The sequence below is a fragment of the Micropterus salmoides genome, unplaced genomic scaffold (assembly GCF_014851395.1).
Source record: "Micropterus salmoides isolate LMB-PRFRI ecotype aquatic unplaced genomic scaffold, ASM1485139v1 Ms_hic_scaffold_10, whole genome shotgun sequence".
Taxonomy (NCBI): domain Eukaryota; kingdom Metazoa; phylum Chordata; class Actinopteri; order Centrarchiformes; family Centrarchidae; genus Micropterus; species Micropterus salmoides.
The window spans coordinates 26,922,114-26,946,592 of NW_024040041.1; the positions used below are offsets into that span (position 1 = coordinate 26,922,114).

Below are 24,479 nucleotides of genomic sequence, written 5' to 3' on the forward strand. Positions count from 1 at the left end.
GTGTTGAAAAAGTGAACCCATACAGAGAAATGTTACATAGCAATTGTAAAAAACTGTAAATGCTTGGCTCAGCCCTTGATATGAGAGACTCACGCTAACTGAAATATGAAACACAGTGTAGCTGTCAGAATTGTTGTCAAAAGGCCTTTAATAGCAAAGAAATTGAGGTGTGGGCCCCCAACTTAAAAAAATCACAAAATCATTTTTAAGCTGACATAGTTCAGTAAAATCAGTAACACTACAACATAAAAACACTCCAAAAAATGCACTTGAAGTTTCCAAAGTAAAAGTACTCATAATGCAGAATTAGCTGTCAGTAGTACTGTTGTAGTTGGTCGAGGTGGAGCAAATTTAAGCTATTTTAGATATTGTTGGGTTGTTTAATCTGTGACAGTGCATCCCCTTTCATAAACTCATCAGATGTTTTGTGTGTAAAATATGAATCTATAAAGTAATTTGTAACTACATTAGTACTTACATTACAACGCTCCTGCATCCCACAGAAGCTCAGTGCTCATTATTCACCAAATCCTACTCATATTTACTGAATTTTGATAATTTTTCTAGTTTTGTACTTGTTTCTTTTCAAAGTCCTTATCCCGTGGCTGTAAATGATAACAGTGATACACACTTGATAACATGCTGAGACAAGTCCATCAGTAGTATAGTAAATACAAAACAAACTCTCTTTACTATCTGCCTGTGTTGTATAAATAATAAATGCTGTGCACACTCTTATGTTTCCCCTCAGTGGACTGTCGACCTGCTGCTGAGAGGTGGGGTTCTTACTCTGCACTGATTAACCATTACAGACAACCTTCAGACTCATAAACGCATAAAAAAACAAACTTCGGCTATCACTCTTTCTCCACATCTTTCACAGAGAACATGGAAACACGGACATGACATTGGAATAACTGATGTTTGTTTTAAAATCTACTTATAAATCTGCTTATAAATGGTACATGATGTGAGATGGCAACCAGGGGGCAGTCAACATGTAAGTTTTGATTCCCATTGTCTTCTACTTAACATCCATGATTATGTCTTGAATTTAAAAGAAATCGCTGTGAAAATCACAAACAACTTCCTTCTCTGTAATATAGTTATCAGTGTAATATTTTAAATGTCTTCTTAACTGTTTATCTGTAAGTATTTTGTGTGTATATTAGAGTGATTTTCATTTCCATAGCTTAAAATTTGTTTGTGTAGTGTAAATGAATTTATTAGCCTTTTGTTTATTGCTTTAATATGATTGTCAAAACATTATTGTGTCTATGTGACACATGATTTAAGATGGAAGGATTTAAGGTAATATTCTAATTGATTCAGTTTATTGTATTTCTAAGACAAAACATAATTAACTCAGTGTACATTTTAGTAATTTTATGTCATATGGAGCCTGATGTTGTAAATTATTAGGGCTGCAACTAACAATCATTTTCATTATTAATTGTTCAATTGTTTGATTAATTGTTTACTCTATAAAATGTCAGAAGATATTGGTTATGAGTTGACATATCTAAATTGCTTGTTTTGTCAGGCTAACAGCCCTAAAGCTCAAAGAATTTACCATCATAAGAAAGAAAGAAAACAAGCAATAATTCACATTTGAGAAGCTTAAACCATTTTCCTTCTCAAATAAGAATTAATCAATCCATTTGAACGGAAATGTGATTTTAGTCAATGCAGTTTGAATATGAACCCTTCTCATAATGTTTCCCTCCTCTCAGGGGACGGCTTGTGTACATCACAGTTAAACATCATCCTTCTTGGTGGCAGAAACTCTGGAAAGAGCTCTGTGGGGAACTTAATCCTGGGCAAAGAGGAGTTTGTCACCAAAGAGAGGACCTCGTGCTCCAGGAGGCTGGGTGTGGTGGCCGGATGGTGGCTCACAGTGGTGGACACTCCCGGCTGGTGGTGCGACTTCAGCACTCAAGAGACATCTGAGCTTGTGAAGAGGGAGATTGTAAGCAGTGTCTCTCTGTGCTCACCAGGCCCACATGTATTTCTAATCATAATTAAGACGAGCTCGGCCTTCACAGAGAGGCGTCGCAGGGCTGTGGAGGAGCACGTGGCCCTGCTGGGTGACAGGGTGTGGAGTCACTGCATGGTTGTCTTCATCTCTGCTGACAGGTCTAAACACACTCAAGCAGAAGAGCTTGTACAGATGGGGGGACAGGCCCTCCGCTGGCTCAGTGAGAGATGCCATCAGAGGTGTCACAGTGTTATCTTGAGTGATGATAGTGAAGTTGCTGAGCTGCTGGAGAAGATACAGAAACTTGTCAGAGCAAATGGTAGCAGATGGTTTGAAATGCAGGAAAATTTATTACAGGCGACAGCAGAAGAGAAGAGAAGAGTGGAGGAGAGAGCTCGGCAGAGGTTTATGAGTATGAAGAAACACAGATTTCTCATGCGAGGTGAGTTAGGCTATTCACAATCATTGAAATACTTTGCTTATTTTGGCTATTAAAGCGAAAATTTCCGCAACCCTGCTTGGATACTGGACACTCATAGAAACAGCCTGCCATTCAAACACAATAATGAGCACTATACCTTATGAAATTTGACCTGCTCTAAGATGTGGTCAACCCTCATGTGTACGGCTAAATTTATTCCAGAAACAATTTTGCTGCTGCAGATACTTAATTGATTAATTAATTGAAAAATAGCGAAAATAAGAAGCTTCCTTTGGCTTGTGTTCATTTGTTTGAGAGAAAGAGAAAGAGACAAAGAAACAGCGGTGGTTGAGCGACCTACAGTAGCCATCGAATGAAGAAATGGGATTGCTGGTTTTCTGATTGTTTCACAGCTGTAAAGTTCTAAAAAACAAATAAACACACCCACACCCACAAACACAGCTGCTCAACCCTGTGCCTATTTGCCACAACACCTGGTTTGATGTGAGTTGAGCCTTAGAGGTGCTGATAGGTGGATCTTGTCACTAGAGCCAGGATAGTTTTTCTCCCCAGTTTCCAGTCTAGTTATGCTAAGCTAAGCCAAGGCGCTGCTGGCTGTAGCTTCAGGTTGAACAGACATAAACCAGAGTGGTACCGATCTTCTCCTCTAAATCTTGACAAGGCAACAATATTTCTCATAATGTTGAACTATTCCTGTAACCTACATGCCAGCTGTTTCTTGACCTGCAAATCATCAAATCACCCTTTGCTCTATATTTTCACTTTCATTCTTTCAGAGAGGCTGAAGCCCATTACTAATATCCGGATTGTGTTGGTTGGAGCAAAGGGTTCTGGGAAAACCTCTTCACTGAACACAATTCTGAGTAGAGAGAGCAGCCAGTCACTGAGGAGAACAGCCCTGTGCCTCGTTGGAAAAGGAGTGGTGTTCGGGCGACAGGTGACTGTGGTGGACACACCAGGCTGGTGGATGAACTACTTCAGTGACGAGAGTGCCATCTTTGACCGGATGGAGATGGTGTTCAGTTTGTCTCTCTGCCCTCCGGGGCCTCACGTCTTTCTTTTGGTGATCCGTGTGGACAGGGCTTTCACCGAAACCTACAGGAGAGCAGTGCAGGAACATCTCCAGCTGATCAGTGAGAACATCTGGAGTCGTGTCATCGTGCTGTTCAGTTTTGGCGACTGGCTGGGAGGCGCCACTACTGAGCAGTGGATCGAGAGTGAAGGAGAACCTCTGCAGTGGCTTGTTGATAGATGCGGCAACAGGTATCATGTTCTGAACAATAAAACTAAAGGGGATGGATTTCAAGTCAGAGAACTGATTGGGAAGATTGAGGAAATGTTGGCTGGCTGCAACGACGGCCAGCATTATGAAGTAGAGCGGAAAGTGATGGAACAGCTGGAGGTGAAGATGAGACAAGAGAAGGAGAGAGCCAAGGAGAGACTGATGAGGAAGCAGAAGCAAAGGCAGTTGGCGAGGTCTCAGCTGGGTGAGTTAGGCACATTTAAAAGTGATTAACAATGTCAGCGTAATTTTGTTTTATCTATTTAATAAACAATATTTAATTTAGCCATTATGTATTGTTTTCTGTTTTGATGTTTAGACACAATTCAACCAGAAAGATGTTGTTTGTCATGTTTCAAAGAGCTTTGTAAAACTTCTTTTATACAGAGAAACTCAACCCTCTTCCAGATCTGAGAATAGTGCTTGTTGGTGTCAGAAAAACTGGCAAGAGCTCATGTGGAAACACCATCCTAGGCAGGGAGTGTTTCCACACAGAAACCCAAACCACTTCCTGCTCTGAACAAACTGCCACAATCAGTGGAAAGACGGTGGTAGTGCTGGACACACCAGGCTGCTTCACTGTGACCTCTGACCTCCTCTTGGCATCCCCTGCTCTGCTCCTGGTTGTCAACGTGAGCTCCTCATTCAAAGATACCCAAAGGGAGGCAATGGAGAAACAACTGGAGGCAGGAGGAGGCCAAATGTGGAGCAGAGCTGTGGTCCTGTTCAGCTACGGTGACTGGCTGGGTGACACCAGCATCGAGCAGCGCATTGAGAGCGAAGGAGAACCGCTGCAGGGGCTGGTTGAGAAGTGCGGGAACAGATATCATGTCATGGACAATAAACACTGGGGGGATGGAGCTCAGGTTAACGAGCTGATCGAGCTTATAGAGGAGATGCTGCCTAAAGAAAGGATGGCTGTTCTTCACAGAGGCGATCACATGTGGAAAAGTGTTTCTTCACCACAAGAGCACCAACCGGTTGCAGTAACGTTGTGTAAAAAAGATTTAAAGGTGGTCACAAGCTGCAAACATCAGCGGTCCCATGACTGTAAGTAAACCTCCTGCGTTGATGTGTTTTCCCAACATGTTTTGTCACTTTAGGTTCAGACAACGTATTCTGGACTGAAGTTTGTAATGACACGGTTCTTTTAAAGCAGTGGTTCCCAACCTGGGCGTAGAGAACCCCCAAGAGGTTGTAAGAACGGGGGTTTTGAGATAAATAACAGAATAGAAAATTCTAAATATATATTTTTTTATTTTATTTCACTAATCTTAGCTTTTATTATATCATCATTTAACATATCATATCATTTAACATCCATTAGTTCCCTCAAATGCCTATTTAAAGAGTTTTGACAGAAAAATGAATTGAGACAAAATATTTTACAGTAAAACAATAAATTATGGTATTTAATATTTAAAAATGACAGTAACAGCAAATGTGACAAATGTGTAAATAAAAATTAATATGACTGGATAAATAATAATTATAAATAAAATACAACAAATGTAACAAATATATTTTAAAACTTTAGGAAACATTTTCAAAATGTAGACCATTAGAGATCATAAATACTTAAAAATGCTGTCTATTAGCACATCTGCCAACATGTGCACTAATATATCCATGCCAATATCAGCAGATTATATTTGTTTATTTATTTATTAGTCATTTGATAGTGCATTATTAAACAGTGTTTTAAATGTGCCAAAGTGTAAAATATAGCCCCTGAGCAGATATTACATTGTCAGAAAGTCATAAATAATATGAAATTAAATCGGTTATTGAAATAGAATCAATTAAAGAATATGAACTAAACAGCATTATGCTATGTTAAACAGAGTAAGCAACACATACAGTAAATCTAAAAGTCATATCAGGTGTAAAATGGGGAGTGATCAAATCAATCACTGGTTTATGATGTAAACAGTGAGGTAGCAGTTTCTGCAGAGGAGAGATAAGAAGATTTATATCTTGGGATGGGTGGAGATGTTAGGAATTTTTATGGCTCAGATTAAGTCTTATTTCCTTTACAGTGAATGAATCAGCCAGTTCCACTACTCAAACCTCAGAAAATTGCTCGGATGGCCAAGATAATGGTGGTCAGATGGTGGCACTTCCAGCAGAAAGAACGGGAAGCTGGACAGGACTCGCCATCCTTGACAGAGACAGCTTCATGTCCTGTTTAGCCTCTATGCTCTCTGGTAAAGAAGGACTGAGGTGGACTAAATATCTGCCTGCCTGGTTCCCTACGGATGATCTTCACCTGAGACTGAATGGTGAAAGCCAGGGGCATCTGTCCTCGACAAGACATCCAACAATGCTTCTGGTTTTTCCTCAAACACAACACAGGATGATTGCAGAGCAAAATCATCATACTCACATGAAGCTTGCTGAGTCTGGATGTCTGCAGTCGCTGATTGACCAAAGGGACAAGAGCAACCTGGAGGAGCTGGAAGCCTTCATTGACACTTACTTTGAGATGGTTTGGGAGCAAACCATTGGGTCATTTCAGCCAGCTGAACCCAACTCTCCCACTGCAGAGCAGGCTGCTGTCGTAGAGGAGACTGGAGAGGAGGAAGTGCTCTCATCCATCGACAGGAAACTTTCAAAGCTGGAACTCCTTGAGGAGATCAGGAGGGATCTAGTCGAACTGAGGAAGAGTCTGGAGCACAGCTGGAAGGCCACAAAGGAAGAAAAAAGTAAACAAGATGATAATAATACATGTTGAAACAGGGTAATCAAAGATGGAGTAAACTGTCATCTCTATCGGTCAAAAGTAATTTATATGTAATTTTTCTGACTAGTTAATTTCAAGAAGTAAAAAATTGTCAAAACCTCACTTTCTTTGGCTGAAGGGATTACCATTTTGTTGTGATATTTCCCCACAAAGGGGCGCTCTTGTATAAGATTAGGAAATGCAGATTCTGCCACTGAAATACTTCTGCAGCGATGGAAGAAGCTCTCATATCTTTTACTTAAGTAAAAGTAGCAATACCAAAGTGGAGAAATACAAGTAAAAGTCCTGCATGCAAACTTTTACTTAAGTAAAAGTACATAAGTATTAGCATCAACATGTACTTAACATAACAAAAGAAAATGTATTCATTATGCAGAATAGCCCATTTAAGAATAATATTTATTATTGGATTATAATTACTTATGCATTAATGTGTTTATCACTTTATGTTACAGCTGGTAAAGGTGGAGCTAATTGTAATTACTTCATATACTTATGAGTGGCTTGTATATGTCCTTCCCAAGATCAATTAAGTATTTTCTTAATACTTTATAATTTATTTGATAATATGATTAAATTATGTATTAATAATCTCAATCCATAAAGTAACTAACTCAAATAAATGCAGTGTAGTGAAAAGTATAGACTATATTTGCCTCTGAATTGCAGTGGAGTAGAAGAATAAAGTATCAGAAAATACTACAGTGAAGTACCTCAAATTATACTTAACTGTTTTTGAGTAAATGTAATTGGTTATTTCCCACTACTGCACAATGACTTTTTAGTTTTTCTTAGAAATCTTGAAACTGATTATATAAAATGGGTTTTTACGCTGCATCACCATTTACCACAAATTTAATCTGACTTTGCAATTAAAGTAAAGTTGAACTTGATGGTGGTCATGTTTTGGAAATTATATGGAACAATGTCTCTAATATATTGGCCTCCTCATTTGCATATGTCGAGAAGCAAAAATATTAGATACACATGTCAAAATAATGCTATTCAACAGATCAACTCCACAACTGATTGTTAAACATACCATACCACAGACATGGGCATTAATCTGCTGCTGTAACAGCCCTCTCTCTTCTGGTTTTAGGGATTTGTTGCTTCAAAATCATAAGGGGGGGCATACCTGGCTCACAGTGGGTGTTCCCGTTCTTCCCAAAGGTGTTGGGGTTGAGGTCAGGGCTCTGTGCAGTCAAGTTGTTGTCAAGACATTTCTTTATGGACCTCCCTGCGTGGGAGGAATTGTCATGTGAAGTCAAACTACAAATTTGCCTCAAAGGTTTTAAAATCTGTACAGCACATTTGGTCTTATACCCCTGAATTCACTTCCTAAAAACATAAAAAAAACCTCATGAAGAGTAACAGAGGAGGGATCAGTTTTAAAATTACAAAATGGAGAAATGACAACATTAAGCACAGCGATTGTAAACATATGGACAGTGAGCAAGTTCCAGGTGCTGCCAAAGCAGGTAGGACTTGAGACACATTGTGATGGAAAGTCTTGTGAGCTGGTCAACTCTAGTGATGAGCAAAGTTTCTGGAAACTCAGGCTATCTTAAGAAGTATTTATTGAAGCTCTCTCGAGGAGAATGGCACATTGACACAGTGTATTGCCAAAACTAAATCAGAAGGCTTCTTCCTGATTGGGGATATTTGTCCTTACTAGACCTACTGAGATTCAGATAAGTTTATTCTTCAACCCTCTATACATCTGTGAAATTCTATTGGATATTAGTTCAAAACAAGACACTTACCGGTAGCTTACCTAAGTTAACCTAAGTTATGTTGTGTGTCACTTTTGCAAATAACCTTAACGTGACGTGGGGAAACCCTGTTTGATGTTACCCTCAAAGAAGGAAAATTCTTTCACACACAGGAGCTCCTCTCTACCATGAATACGTTGTAAGAGTACAGATTACACTCACACACAAGAAGCGAAAAGAATGAGAGAAAAGAATTAGAGGGGCTAAAGGTTAGAGATGAATCAATTAAAGACCATACATCAAGGTGTGGTTTCCTAAGTAGAGGTTTAACCACAGCACTCTTAAAACTTCTGGTATATGATACATTAATAGCTTTTGGCATTGTAGGTTCCAGAGATGGCGTTTAAAAAGTTGGGCTGGTAAGGAGTTGAGGAGGAGTCTAGACAATGTTTCAAGTGAGATAGTCTTTGGTAAGTTACTCACCTTTCCTATCAAATGGAATCATTTAAACCTTTAAATCCTTTAAAGGTTGAAATGAACTGTGTTCGTCTGTGCAGGGGAGTCCACATGAGTGCTTCTTCCAGTTTACAGTCAACCACTTTGACAGTGGTTACAAACAGGAGGTCGCTCCAGCCTACCATTTTCTTTGTTAAGGAAACAGAGAATCAGTGCGGCTTCCATTCAAAGAATTGATTTATTTATTTTTTTTAATTAAAGGGCTTTTAAATAAGTGACACACAGAGACACATACAGAGGCTAAAATCACTCTGGCAGAGTAAAGTCCAGTCTCAAGGCAGTTTTTAAAATCAAAATGTATGGTAACGCAGGGCGGCAGGAGACTGTTTTATGACGTAGGTTAAGTTGTTTGATCTAGTTTCCTGGTCTGGACGTGTGTATAAATATGAAACAGACATGAAATATCTGAAATCTTAAAGGAACACTTTCTACTTTCAGTTGTATCTCTGCTGTTCATTTCTCCCAGGCAACATCATTGTGTTTCCATCCTTTTTTTAAAGTTACATTAGGCAACTTTGCACATTGGTGGCTCCACCTGGCAGTGAGAGATAACTTCTTGAAAAATGTAAACCGCAATAACCAGATATCATATCGGGTGATGTCACACACAATCTGCCTGCACTAAGATGCTTCATATATTTGCTTCACTGTTGTTTAGATTTTGCAGTGTGAGTTTTGCTTATCTGCCCCCTTTAATCAGAGGGGTATGCAAGAAAAGACAAACATGATGAAATATAAGGAATCATAAAAAAGAAATTCGTGGTCTTGACTTTTAAAGTAACAAGACTAAGGCCCTGATCATACGGTCACGCAATTCTTTTTTTAAAGCCTACAATAAAAAAAGAGCAGCTTTCAATTCATCTGTCCTTAGCCTAACCGTGATTTTGCTGTGAAGTACACAAACAAGTATACAAATGACGTTGGGAGCTGTCCTGAAATGAACTTTTTTCAATTCGACGCTCCTGCAAAACCCCAAGTTGCTCCGAGTGTCTAAAACGAAGGTTACGATATGGTAACCCTAGTTCTATTAGCACTGGCTCCGCCCTCTACTGGACGCTAGGGGTACTACCTCTCCTCCTATCACACGCACGTACTCGCCCACTGAAATTTAGCATACTGTAAGTAGCCGACCAATTGGACGTCGCTACTGTACGTACCGTATAAATAGCGGTGTCCTCACCGCTCAGCATCCAACCAACCCTTCAGCAGACGGCGGTGGAGTGGCAGGGCTCCATCGTAGAGGGCTCCGCCTGTGCTAATAGAACTAGGGTTACCATATCGTAACCTTCGTTCTATATCACACAGGCTCCGCCCTCTACTGGACTCTATGGGTACAGTGGGTCCATCCTAAGTGATGGGGCAGAAAGGTCACTAGACCACTAGGGGTTTGGCATGACCAAGAGGGATCTGATCCAGCCAGATCCAACACCTGAACTGTCCTGACCCCTTACAGGGACATCACAGTCAGTGTGACACCAGTCTCCTTCATCACAGATCCTGAGTCGCACCTGCGAGCACAGATCCTGAGAAGGAGCCCAACACATCCAAGAGGTAAAAACGCACAAATGGACATGGTGAAGACCACGATGCCGTTGTGCAAATCTCCTCAATGCTCACCCCGTTGAAGAGGGCCGTTGACACAGCCACACTGTGGAGTGAGCCCGGACCACCGAGGGTCGGTCTTTCCCATGTAGCTGGGATGGACCGACAGGGCGCACAGCTCACTCACTCTCTTGGCAGAGGTGAGAGCCAGTAATAAGGTTGTCTTGAGAGATAGCATCTTCAAGGAGGACTGTTCCAGGGGCTCATAGGGGTTTGACCTCAGAGCCTCTAGTACCAGTGGCAGGTCCCACTGGGGTGTGGAGACACAAAGCACCGGTCATTGTCTCCTCACACCCTGCAGAAAACGCTTCACGAGGGGGTGGGTGAAGATAGGTCTGTCGCCAAACCCCTCATGACAAGATGAGATAGCTGCCGCATACACCTTAATGGTTGAGTGTGACAGTCCCTTCTCCATTAGGCCCTGTAAGAAGGAAAGGTTGGATCCCACTGAGCATGTTATGGGATCCATTTCCTTCTCAATACACCAGCGCTGAAAGCCCAGCCACTTAGCTTTGTAGCAGGAAGTGGTGGAGCCTGCCCTCACCGTCTGGACGGTATGTACCACCTCTGCGGACAGCCCAGCCTGTCTCACCTCTCCTTTTCAGGAGCCAAACCTGGAGAGGTTGGCCGAGCACCGGCAGCGTGCGTATGGCGCCTGACTCCTGTGAGACCCCCAGACCTGAGGCACAGGCCAGGGCTCCGTCACTGCCAGCTGCGTCACCTCTGCGTACCACCCCGCTGATCTGCGGCTGGGGGCTACCAGGATGACTGACAACTCTTCCTGTCTCACCCTCTCCAGCAGGTGGGCGGATGAGATGGGGTGGGGGGAAAGCATACAGCAGCCCTTTTGGCCAGCGGGCAGTGGGTGTTGTGCCGTCTGGCAAACAGGTCCACCTACGCCGTCACGAAGCGAGACCAGATCTGCTGTATTATATCGGGGTGCTCTCCCCAGGAGGCCACACACCACCCACTGCTCTCCCCAGGCAGTTCCCTCCCCATCCGGTCAGAGACGCATTCGTGAACACCGACACGTACGAGGATACGTGTCGGTGTATCTGGTCGAAAACCTGATAAAAAAGTCAGTGGATCGTCAAAGTGATTGATGGGGATGTGTGTACCAAATTTTAAGGCAATCTATTCAATAGTTATTGAAACATTTCACCCACGAATGTCAAAAAACACAAATGTCAACATGGTGGCGCAAGAGGAAAAGTCAAAGAATCATCAAATTAGGATTCAGCAGGATTCATGGCTAAAACTTGAGATTTTAAAACTCATGCAGACTTTTCTTACATGAATGCGATGCATATAGTCAACATTTTCCCTTTCATGTCAAAAAGTTTTTACTTACTATTTCAAATTGTTGAGTCAGTCCTGTAAGTTAAACATTATGTCATGTTTTGACTTAAAAATAATAATTTTGACGTACTTATATTTATTTTTATTTTTATTTTTTCTGGTGGGATTTACCTTCTACAGAGTTGTAATGGTGCCTGACATTCTGAGATTAAAAACCTTGTATTGCAGCTTCTGTTTAAGTGAAGTTTTCTTTTCCTGCCTCTTTTCATCCACAGTGTTGTTGACAGATAACCCTTCAGCCCCAAAGCTCCCAAAATGTTGTGATAACTGTGAGGATGCAGGACCGAAGGGCCTGAGACATTTTGAGGATGGACTTACAGGAAGCATAATAGCAAAGTAGTGATTTGTAGGCAATCACGGTCTATTTACCTCCATCAGTCTCCATCTCGGGGCTTTCTCTCTTTGAATTACACCTCTTTGAATTTCATTTCTCCTGCAGTTCTCTTTCCCTGCTGTCTTATCATCTATCTTCCTCTGTTGTCAACATGTCATTCCTCCGTTCGATTCTCCTCATTTTCTCTCAACCCATTCTCTCTTTTCTATCTCCCACCATGTCTTTTCTCTCTGCAGTTCTTTATCCCGCGGTCTCCCCTTCTTCTGTCAAATCAAGTCGTGAGTGCTCAGCCCCCCCCCTCTCATTAAAGGAGTTCTGCAGCCTGGGAGGAAGCACAAGAAAATGGATCTCCTCTCTCTTTCTCTGTTGTGAAGGCTGTTCGGGAGACAATTCTGAGCCCACATCCATCTCCATTAGCGGGACAGCGCAGCGACCGGCACGACCCCCTACCCACCGCCTTGTATCACGTTTCACTGCCTGCTATTTTTTCAGGTGAAAAAAAATAGATGGGCTGAGGCTGGGAACAAGGATGGAGAAGGAGGATGAGAGGGATGATTTAGATCTGGTGTAAAGAATCATCCACCCTCTACTACCCTCCATGCTCTGATACGATGATGTCCCTCAGGGGTGATGTCTGGGACATGGTAGTGTAGACCAGTGCACCTCAGCAGGAGGTGTGAACTTCTCTACCCTTTCCAGCCCATAAAGAAAGTCTGCATCATGACCTCACAGTGATACAGATTTCACAAGAGTTTTAAGCCTAAAACAGAGAGATAGAGTTCACTACAGAAACAGCTGTATCAGATGACCAGGCCAGGTCATGGTTGTGTGAAGCCAGTTATCTGGAAGTTTAGTCCCAATCACTGATGATGAAATTTAATTTCAAAGCTGGGATAAACAACAGAGAGAGGCTTTGGTGATGCCACAGGGAGTGTAGGCATGCAGGGCATTCAAGGGAGTTTTCTTCTTCTTTACAAGTTCAAGTCAAATCTCTAGCAATTTCAAACAAATCCTTTAGTCAACGCTCAAAAAACAGTTGAGGTGTTTCCAAGTTTAGGCCAAGTATCAAGTCAAGTCCTTTATCGCAAGTCCATGACTCTTCAAGTGTTTTTCTGCACAGCTGTAATTACGTGCTGTGAAAGTAGCCTAGGTTTAATGAATAGAAAGCTGGCCAAGGCAAGGTGTGCCTATCTTTCTTTATTTTTTATTCTTCAAGCATATTACCAAGTCTAAAACCTGACACTTGTATGTTTTTACTTTTAAGTCAAAAATCTCAAGTCTCAAGTTAGTCAAGTTTTAAGGCATAAATAGGCTATGCTTCAAACTAAGTGTAAGTATCGAGTAGAATCGAAACGTCTCTTGTCAAACCAGCACTTCAATTACTAGCCAGGCATACTTTTTATAATCAGATCACAGTTACTATTTTTATGGTTTTGCTTGCAGACAAACATGCAAACAGCGCTGAGTCCATGCCTGATTTTACTGCCGCTCCACTTTCGGCTGCGGTCTCAGGCATGTTTGTCACTGTTGCAGGTTTATCACCACAAGCTTGGCTTTTGTTGGTTTCATCTTCTGGTATCATTTAACACTTCTCTCACTGTGTTCCATCACATCAAACTTTTGTGGCGCAGCAGCGATCAGCTGATTTTATTCAGAGAGCCTCTGGCTGCAGCTGCTTCAGGTGTAGTTGGTTTAATCGGCTGGAAGTAAAGTCTCTCTTTTCCTTTGATGGTGAGTCTTTAGTGTAGCTAAGTGACTCCTTTATCGAGTCGTTTTTGGAGGAGGTTTCCGACTCAACAGTAAAGGAAAAAGCACTGGTGGAGATCTTTCACTGCAGTTTATTGATGGAAAGTTAACAAAATAATTTTCTGGTTTTGATACTGGTACTCGTAAAATTTTAAACAATACCCAGCCCTAGTGCCCGATACATCCATCCATCCATCCATCGTCAACCACTTATCCTACGTACAGGGTCGTGGGGGACTGAAGCCAGTCCCAGCTGACATCGGGCGAAAGGCGGGGTACCCACGACCTTCTTGCTGTAAGGCGACATCAGTGCACCACCGCGCCGCCTGGGTCTCTTTTATTTTTCACAAAATTACTTCTCTCACCTTTCATGTGTAGGTACAACCAGAGTGCAACAATATAAATGCCTTCAAGAAGAGACTGTGTGAAAGTGTGCGCTGTTATCCCCCTTTGTTCAGTCCATCGCATCTCAGTCCTGCCCACAACAGCAGGCCTCATCTTCAAGTGAGACCGTTCAGAACAGTTTTAAACATTTTCATGTTCAGATGACATGTCATACCACCTATATAATTTGAAGCATTCTGAACTCTTTACAACAGTCAAGTCCATGTCCTCATTTTTGTGATTTAAGAGCATTGAGCTCCAAGTTGTTTTGTCTGTAGGCAGACATCCCCACCAGAGATGAGCCCAATGAGGGTGGTGTCATCCACAAACTTCAGGAGCTTGACGGACTGATGACAGAAGGCGCAGCTGCTGGTATACAGGGAGAAGAGCTGAGGGGAAAGGACACAGCCTTGGGGAGATCTGGTGCTGATGGATTTGGAGACATAGATCCCCAGCTTCACATGCTGCCTCCAGTTGGACAGAAAAACTGTAATCGACCCGCAGGTGAATTCAGACACACTCCTGTAGCAAAGTCTGGGATGATGGTATTAAAAGAAGAGCTGAAGACCACAAACAGGATCCTGGCATAAGGAATCCAGGTGCTGGGGATGAAGTGGATGGCCATGTTTACTGTATCTACAGACCTGTTGGCTCTGTGGGCAAACTGCAGGGGTTCCAGAAGGTGTGACAGCATGAGGCGAAAACATTATTTCACCACTGCAGATGTCACTGCAATGGGTTTAACTCTTGTGCAAATCTCAAATCCACAGATTTCTCTAATCCCCAACAACAAGGCACTACCATATAAGTAAATAATGTGTGTGTGCTAATGTCATTGCAGTAAATCCTCAAAATGGTGAACATAAAAGGAAAACAACTGTTAAGCTCTTTGCTTTATTCTCTTGAAAGATTTTCATTTAAAGTTTCAAGTGAAATTCTTTATGGACTTCTGGGGCTACCTTGTGATGGAGACTAGATGGACACTATAAATCAATTCACGTCTTCATGAGCCAGTCTCACAGCAGCCAAGTCCACGTCAAGTCCTTGTTTTAGTGACTGAAGTCCAACTGAAGTTCAAGTCTTCAGCTCTGATTCCAAACTGTTATAAATCAAGGACACAAGACATTAATGTGGGAGTGTCTGGCCTCTTTGAGACTCCATTACAACGTCACACAAAGCCTATGGGAACAATTTCACTGGAATCGTTCAGGAAAAGTCTGAATAAGTCCAGGCTTCAAGTGTGGAGGTGATGGAGGAATGTATGTCAGAAGTAAATGAGGTACATTTGGCTTTGCCGCCACCTGGACTGGACCAGAACAACCACACACAAACACACACACTCTCTCTCTCTCTCTCTCTCTCTCTCTCTCTCTCTCTCTCTCAGGACTCACCCTCTTCCATCTTTCCAAATCCACGTCTGTCATGAGCCCCACCAGGATACGCCGGGTCAGGGAAAACCTCAAGGGCAAAGTTCAGGAAACAATTAGGGGAAATAACTGCACACTAGTCAACCGAATTCCAGTTCCATTTTGAATACGTGTCTGTTTCTCAGAAGGTCTCACTCGTTAAATCATTAACCTAACAACTCGAGACCACAAAAGAGGAAAAGCAACACAGTTGTATGTTAAAAATTTAGATGCCATCTGTTTTGCAAGTGACTATTACAAGAGCTATTACAGAGCGGGATGAGAGGAGAACCCCCTGTAAATCAATGGATGCTTACTGGGTTTGTGGTTTGACCCTGAAGTCAATTTCACCTTCAGACATTTAGCTCCCAATGACGGCCAATAAGGCAGAATGCTTTCACAGCATTTTATCTCTGCGATATGTCAGCAGCACTTAAACAAGATATGTATCATACAGAATCTAAACATCTGTGCTATTAAAACATCAGTGTAACAGCAAAACATGACAGCAAACACATTTATATTTAATAAATTTGAACTTTCAGTATGTTTAGAGGAGTGTTTTTCAACTTGGGGACCCTGCTAAAGGGTCCACAAGATCAATTTATGTCAAATTTTTAGCCATGCTAGTATTGTAGCCCTACAATGGCAATGTCGGTCTGTCGACTGCTCCAACACTTTGGTCCAGACTGAAATATTTCGGCACCATGAGGTCAATATCCATGATTTTAGTGAAATGTCTGACACAACTACTGAAAGGATTGCCATGGAAGTTGCTTCAAACATTCATGTCCCCCCCCAGGATGACTATGATCACTTTGTTGATCCCTTCACTTTTCATTGCATTGTCATTATTAGTATGCTGCCGTCCTGATGTTAGCGTTTACCTCAAAGCACTGCTGTTTCTGTGTACAGCCTCACAGAGCTGCTAGCATGGCTGTAGACTCCTAGTCTTTGTTTAAACTTTCAGTTTGTGTCACTTCATGTTTGAAATGCATTCAAATATAACTTAACCAAGAACTGCACATCTCATAGTGTGACAAGGAGTCATAAATAGACATTATTACACTTTAACGGTCACAAGCCAAAAGGTTTAGGAACCACTGGTTTACAGGCTAGAATGTGCATGTGTTTATTTGCAGCGTCACATTACATGCTAATAGAGGTTATTTTACAATCTTTAACATTATATTTGGGTGACTGACTTTAATCATCTATACATATATACAGTCATAGGTGTATATGGAGCAGAGAAGCTAGAAGAGCTCTGTGGCTTGAATGACAACAACATAAAGGCATGTAAGGAGGTTATTGGGATGCATGTTGTGTAAAGAGAGATATCGGTGGCGCTTGCTGGAAAATGAGATAATGGAAAAAACAATGGCACGAAAGAAAACCAGGCGAATGAATACAGGTTTTATGTTCAGGGGCGAGGATTATTATAAATGGACACATTTAATACATGGACACACACACTGCAAATGTTTATTTTGTATCTGTGTTTAGGATTTCCGGGACATTAGCAGCCAGCCATGTACGCTGGTTGGGTGAACAAGACCTGCCCCAACAAGGTTACGGCTTTTGATTAATGCCAATGAGGCGAAAAGCATGATGGAACGGACACACAACACAACTACACACTTAACAAACATGACACACAAATGCACTTATTGACTTATTAACTGAACATGTTGCATGCAGTAATAAACTCCAATTAAGATGTGGTAATGCCAAAATGCACAAATGAATTCATGTGTACAAAAAGTGATTAAGTATCTAAATTAAAGCCTTCATTACACAATATTATTTAATAGTATTGAGCTGTTTATGGAAGTCCAGAGCTCAGGAAGATCACATTCTGGGAGTAAAGGATGCTTTGGAGGAAGGTAGGGAAAGAGGATCAGGTTATCTATGATTGCTATTCAATACCATCCAACTAGCTAATCGTATTACTCCCCTTTCTTTGCCCTGCTATCAATACTCATCCTTGGGTGGCTCTCAGTCAACAGCTCACCTTTTTACCACCTTTTTCTCCTCTTCTTTGCTCTTAACACCTCTTTTCATTTGTTTCGATTTCTATCTTGGCCTCTTGTGCATCCTTGTCCTTCCACAGAATGTTTGCCGTCTTCCAGGTGCTTAAGAAATCAAACAGACTTTATGATCCCAGGATACTCATACAGACCAAAGGAAGCCTAAAACAACAATGTCCTGCCTTATTCACAGACACTAAACCCCTTTGATTCCAGGACGTTGTGCATGCATGAGACAAAATGTGTACACGGCAAGTAAAATGTAAATGTCTCTGCCTGAAGAGGTATTATGCAGATTTTCTATTTCTTTTATTTGAGCAAACAGTGAGAATATAATTGCATTCTCAAATTGGATATATTCCAATCACTATTTGGGCATCATAACAACAGCTTCTCTGATTGATGGCAAGAAAACAGCACATTTATCTACTGACGTGCATGCACTCAAAGAGCAGGGAATAATGTCTCGATAGACATCGAGGTTTAAAATCATACAACTCCATCAATATTCCATCACCTTGAGTGAAGCAGCTCATCCATTTGGCTGATTATAGTTGTTAGCTAAAGCGTCACCATGAAGAGAAGAAAAGCAGGTAAGAAAGCAGATAAGAACTACCTCTCTCGATTACAGTGGATCATAAATAGTCTTACCTGAGGCAGTGCTTCACTTCACTCCAGGGAGAGGAGAGGGTGAGGAATAAAGAAACCGTTTTATTACTTACCGTCAAAAGGATCCGCTTTAAAAATGTATCATTATTGTCATAAGAGGGACAAATTGATGAAGGCAACAACTCAGATAATTAGACAATAAATATGACAATTATATTTAAAGTACCCCTGCGCAATAAAAAAACTAAAAATAAAACATGATCAAAAATTTAACAAGATACAACAGTAGACTTGTAAAAGTCAGACAACTTTTGCGAAACTAATCAAGCTTGCTGTTTGTTAAATAGGTTATCTTATCTAAAACTCTTATCTTCTAGCCACTGGGAAATTCCACACAGCGTTCCCCTCAAAACCTTTTAAATGATTTTCTCATTAAATTAAATTATTGGTGGAGGACAGCAGATGATCTGTGTATATGATCCTTTCAGCTTACTGTAAATGGGAATTGCCGTTATGTCTGAACTACTCTAAGTCCTGATACAGTGCATGTCCATGTAGTCCCTAACACCAAAAAGAATGCTATATAACAAAAATACCTATTTCCCCATGTACCCTATTGATTATTAAGGCTATGAGGATTGTTATGATTGGGTTCACTATAGATAAGATTAGCTAAAGCCTTTATCTAGCCATATAAGAAGTTTCTGTTTTATCTCTCTGAGGTTTCCCAAATCTATCTTTCTGCTACACGGAATTTCAAGAGCAAATATCAAGAGGAAATACCTCAATTACAGTGGATTATCCACAGACCTTTTTGCCAACAGTTTTTATAGGGAATATTTCTTCAATAGAAGGTAATTCTGTCAACTGTTCATCAGTACCAGTAGAGTAAATTGTTTCTGGATAGACACATTACTGTTTTTCTTTGTTGCTCTCCAAAACTGCTCTTGCAAAAAAAATCTTCAAATGACCCCAAATTATCTGCATGGCTTGACGCCTTCAGAGGTGAGTGAGAAAACAAAAAAACAAAGACTTTCTGTTTCTAAATTCCTGACACTGCAGTGGAAACATCTGAATAATCTCCTGAGAGAGATTTTCTGCAAAATAATAACTAAATGTGAGATGAAATGAGTTGTTAGATGGACATTTTTTGCAGTGAGTGTGTCAGAGGAACGACCTGTATACAAGTTCCCTGAGCATCACCTGTGTAAATACAACCTGTCTTTGTTGTTCTTCTTCTGCACCTTTCTGCTTCTGCTTCCCAGGTACATCGGGGTCATCTATTGTGAGGGGTCACATGTTTTACAATCTGGAGTTTTGGTGCTGCTGCCTCCCCATCCCGTGACAGCAGGGGATCTGAGGGTGATTCTGGAGGTGAGCACGCTCCGACCACCAGCCATGTGGAGACAGAAACAGGAAGAGCACTGACTGCTTTTTTATGGCTGTCCAAGAATGTGACAGTGCACCTGTTCAAAGGTACCAACCGCTTTATGTATTTGTCTGGTTTTGTCAGGACTGGTGTTTAGTGTCTATGTATGTTGCTTCAGCAATATGATGCCGAGGCTTTACTCGGATGCTTCCAGATGCTCTGTTGGTTCTTGTGGCTGAGGGAGTGCACAACATGAGTCTAATTCAAATATGAAGTGGTACTTTGGGTGCCCCAAAGCTATCAAGGAGTAAGGAGAAAACTGCTAATAAATGAATAGCCTACCAAAAATGAATTATTACTTATCACAGTCACAGGGCCCAGACATTTGCCCGCTGTGGTCACTCATTTACTCTCACTCCGTGATGATAACAACAGCATGGGCATATCTATTGGCATTTATTTTGGATTGATTTTAGTCCAAAAGGTTGTTTTATAAATTATAATCTCACACCAGATCTTAGGTAGTTACTTTTTTATTCCTGCAAGAAATGAGTCTTTTGGAGCAAAAAACCCATTTCACACTCTGAAAGTTGGATGCAAAATGTGTCTTATCTCATCATTATAAAGAATAACCTCTGGAGATCTGGTGTGCAGTTGTGCTAGAGTGAATACACTTTTAACTGTTCTAATTAGAAAATACTTTCTAATAAAATTAGAAAAATATTCAACATGAAACACATACATAGAGATATTTGTTGTGTATCATTAAAACCAGATTTTTAATGAGTTTGCACAGCCCTAAAAGATAATTTTTACTGTGTCAAGCTGGAAAATACGCCATGGTTTGTAACAATGGCCCCAAATGGGCCAGGAGGGGTTTTATTCTTGTTACCAGGAATGTATGTATGACAATGCTGTTAAAGTAAAATGCTGATGTTTAGCAGGTATAATGTTCACCATGTTCACCATCTTAGTTTAGCACTAGTCTAATCACACGTCACTCACTAGTACACCTGAGGAATGTCATTGAAAATTTGATCTGGATGAAAAGTGAAGGGATCGCCAAAGTGATTACATCCCAAGGGGGACATATTGGTTGTACCAAATTTAATGGCATTTAATCCAAAATTTGTCAAGACACTTCATTCAAAACCACACATTTAACCTCACAGTGAAACTACAAGGAAGAGTCAGGGGACCACCAAAGTCAGTTGTATTTATCATCTATGGAACCTGAACAACTGTACAAAATTTCATGACAATCCATGAAATAGTTGTAGAAATATTTCAGTTTGGACCAACGTGGTGGAAAAGCTAGACCCACAAAGAGTTCATTCCTAAAGGCACGCCACTAGCATGGCTAAAAAAGTATTTTGTATTTTCTGTTCTTAGGCAAATTAACATGTTCTACTACTGTATATATTCTTTAATTCAGACTTAATTTGGTGCTTTTTATTATTTAGTATTTACATTTATTCCTTGTTTGTTTCTTGGTATGTATTCAGGAATATGTGAAATTTATGTAAACTGTTATGCTTGTAATTGTACTTGAGATTTCTGTCTGCCTCCAACTTGGCGTCCCACATGAGCTGTTGGCTGCAGGTCAGCTCTCCTGCTCCTCCTCTATGGAATGTACATTAGAAGTATATGGCTGAAAACAATGCTTTGAACATCCAAGAACAACAGATGACAGGGAAACTGCATGATGAAAAGTCTTGTATTTTGACCCCCTGCTTTGATTTTGTGCAGAGCTGTGTTTCCAATAAATTGCTCTTGAGCTCAGAAAGAAAAATCTGGCATTGTAAAGACACATAGTAAACATTGGTCACTGAAGCATATTACCCAGGGGCACAGTTTATTTCACAAACACTGACACAAACTGCTTATGAAAATAACATGAGGAGAAATTAGGCTTAAGCCTGTTCAGCAGATCCAAACTCTGGGGAAATCTTTAATCACTCACCTACTGTAATTAGCAGAGGAGTTATGCTTAACTAATAAATAACACTTAGCGCTTCAGAATGGAAAGAGCTGGTAAAAAACGCAGTCATGTGTCTTAGAACATGTAACACAGCCAGTAAATGTGCAAGTTCTGGCAGACGTTTTCTAAATATTTCAGCAGGAAATATTGTTCATTGTAAGGAAGCCACAGGAAGGAGAAACCATTGCCTTCAAAACCAGTGATTACAGCTAGAGCCAGAATAGGGTAACAAATAAACTAGGAATTTTTAGATGAAAATGTTCAGAATGCTGTTTCTGGTTCCTGTAATAATGCTGTAATAAAAGGCCAGTTAAATGACTCTGATGGGATTCTCTGCTTAAAAATTCATTTTTATTCTTCTCTTTGAACCTCTGATATTGGAGCTTAGCATTCTGGACAGTCTTTCAGAGTTAAAGTTAACCAAGGAGAAAAAACCCCAACCATGAATATGACAGCGTAAAGACAGGCTGCCAGGAGAAAAATGTATGTTCCCCTGCAGCGCTGGCTCAGCTCCAGCTTTCAGCATGTACTTTTTGTGGTTTATATTTGTGAACGATTTGTGAAGGGTGAACGCATCTCCTCCTCTGTTTTGAGTGGGAGCTATAAGTCTTGTTTTTAGATGTGTAACCAGTCACAGGTGATGTCCTCTCCCCCACTTGGCAGACTGCTCAAAACATATGGTGTCCACCCTCTTGATCTTCCCCAGCAGTTCCCTCATTGCATGCTGGGCCATAACTTTATACAGTGGCCATCTACCTCTCACATCAGACCTGATCTGCCACCGCAACAGCACAAATGAGAAATCACTGCACTGTTGTAACATCATACCAGGGTCACACTGTCTTTAAACTGCAGCAGGAGACCCCTCTTGTCTTTACTAGACTTATCTGTGTCTAAACAGCACAACATCTGTATTTTATATCCACCAAGATATGCATTAAAGACAAGAAATACATTCCTCCAGTCAACCGCTTTCCTTTAGATCTCAAGCCATGTTTTTGATAAAGTGGTGTTATTGTAGACGTTATTTGTCTTACTTGTGCAATCCGGATGTGAATGACAGCCAAGAAGTGATTGATCATGTGGCTCATTTCTGCTCTTTACATGCATGGCCAAATATCCTATTACCACTTTTGAGTTTGACCACACCTGGATAAAGCCAGTCCGAATAATTATCATGATCAAAACAAGCCACGAAATGAAATGCAAATGTAATGTTAGATTGGTTTATTAGACGCACAGTGCAGTTCATAAGTATTTAGAGCATTTTCTGTAGTTTTGGGTCTGCACTCCAGAACGTATTGGAACCAACATGAAACAATGGCTGTGATTAAATACCTGAAGTTCAAATTCAATTTTAAGGCTGTTTGCAACTAAATTTATACAGAGTATGAAGTTTACCACAAAATTTGACTGAGTACATTAAGGAATACACTGCTCATTGGACATAGATGAAAAGTATAGACTAGCTGTCAAATTTGTTCCATTGTCTGAAATGCCACAAAGAACAAGTTTTCACCAGTGACAGATGAACTTTAAGTCCCTATAGGATGTTCAACGCAGCAATTAATCTTTGACATTAACTACTCCTTAGACACTCAATAGTTAGATAACATTAGCACAGTGCACAGTGTGCATCATATTTTTAGTAAAGACTGAAATTTATTATGAAGAATTGATGAAAAATGACTTCTCCTTCATCCCTTTTCACCAGGATGCAGTGAGTAGACATCCCCTTACCTTACCTAACCACGGCATTGTCACATTTGTATTGTATTGTATTCATATGAAATGGTTTTGGAGGGAAAAAACAACGGATATTGTTTTGCCGACAGGGGTGTCACACCAGCATTTATTTATAATGTTTTTATTTACATAGCACTTATTAAAACAAAGTAACAAAGTATCAACATGCCACTGTCTTCACGTTGTTGCAAACAATTTTACATTCAACTTTGGCAACTTTGGCAGATGAAAAAACATTTTCAGCTACCAAAAGTCATAACTATCGTAGTGAAGTGTATTTTAAATGTAAGATCATTAGATGATCATCATATGCAGCTAAGCTAATAGCTAACAACAGCAATAAAATATATTTTATTACAATAAATAAAACTGTTCCAGTGAATTTCATGTGTTGCTGCCCTTGAGTGGCTCAGAGTAACGACTTCCTCCGGATGCAAGTCACCTTCATCAAGATTGTATTTATTAGTGACCTTGAAGACTGACATGACATTTCCTTTCGCTGACCGATCATATGCCTGGAAATGTGATACATACAGAGAAAAATACATGTATTCTACCAAACGCCCTGTCAGCACACTACTAATGAACCTCACATTCAGAGGACATTTTTCTATTTCTGGCTGTTGGGTAGATAGATTTCAATCCAGAGTTGTAGTACATCTCTGTTACACTGTTCTTGGAATCAAACAATATCAACAGCATGGCTGGTTGTTAGTTTTAATAATTAGCATTTATTTGACAGATGGTTTGGAGCTCATCAATGACTACCTGCACACACATGGTGATACGGTGGCGTCAATCAGACCGTGGTGATATTCTGGATTCAAAGGACTTGACATGTGAAGACAAAGAAGACGGTATTGATGGAGAAGTGCTGTCAGAGTCATCAGAATTGGGGTCAGAGGTGCTGCAGGGGTGATCTCAAAGGAGGATGTAGGAAGTGGGAAAACTGATGTGTCCCAAGATCAATACAGGAGAGCATTCGGATCTCAACAGTGTAACTAAATCACCTTGTGGCTACTGCTACAGCTGCTTCTTCTTCAGAGGCATCGGCCTCTGTGTCCCCTGAGCTGATCGGTGTGGAGAAGGTGGAAGTGGTGGGGTCAGCAGGTTTGTACAGGCAGGAGATCTGTAGAAAGATTGGATGCAGATAAAGCTCTCCATTTTTTGGTGACTGCAGCTGCTTCATCGTCACATTGTCTTGGATCAATATCCATCAACACTGGTTTTCCTTAAG

General features: G+C 40.8%; 1 protein-coding gene across 1 annotated transcript; it reads left to right on the top strand.

The window, feature by feature from the left end:
- Positions 1–1,699: 1,699 nt before the first annotated feature.
- On the top strand, positions 1,700–8,757 carry si:ch211-214j24.15. The gene is made up of 4 exons (XM_038738344.1): positions 1,700–2,420; positions 3,197–3,907; positions 4,090–4,752; positions 5,742–8,757. Exons 1-4 carry the CDS (start codon positions 1,700–1,702, stop codon positions 6,434–6,436), a joined length of 2,790 nt encoding a protein of 929 aa, XP_038594272.1. The 3' UTR covers positions 6,437–8,757.
- The last annotated feature ends 15,722 nt before the right edge of the window (positions 8,758–24,479 follow it).

What these genes read in the sequence shown, in the direction of transcription:
- si:ch211-214j24.15 (XM_038738344.1), top strand. Translation starts at nt 1,700, where the DNA reads ATGAACCCTTCTCATAATGTTTCCCTCCTCTCAGGGGACGGCTTGTGT. An exon ending in GTTGGCGAGGTCTCAGCTGG is followed by an intron (nt 3,908 to 4,089) that starts GTGAGTTAGGCA and finishes TCTTTTATACAG; the next exon opens with AGAAACTCAACCCTCTTCCA. An exon ending in ACATCAGCGGTCCCATGACT is followed by an intron (nt 4,753 to 5,741) that starts GTAAGTAAACCT and finishes TTTCCTTTACAG; the next exon opens with TGAATGAATCAGCCAGTTCC.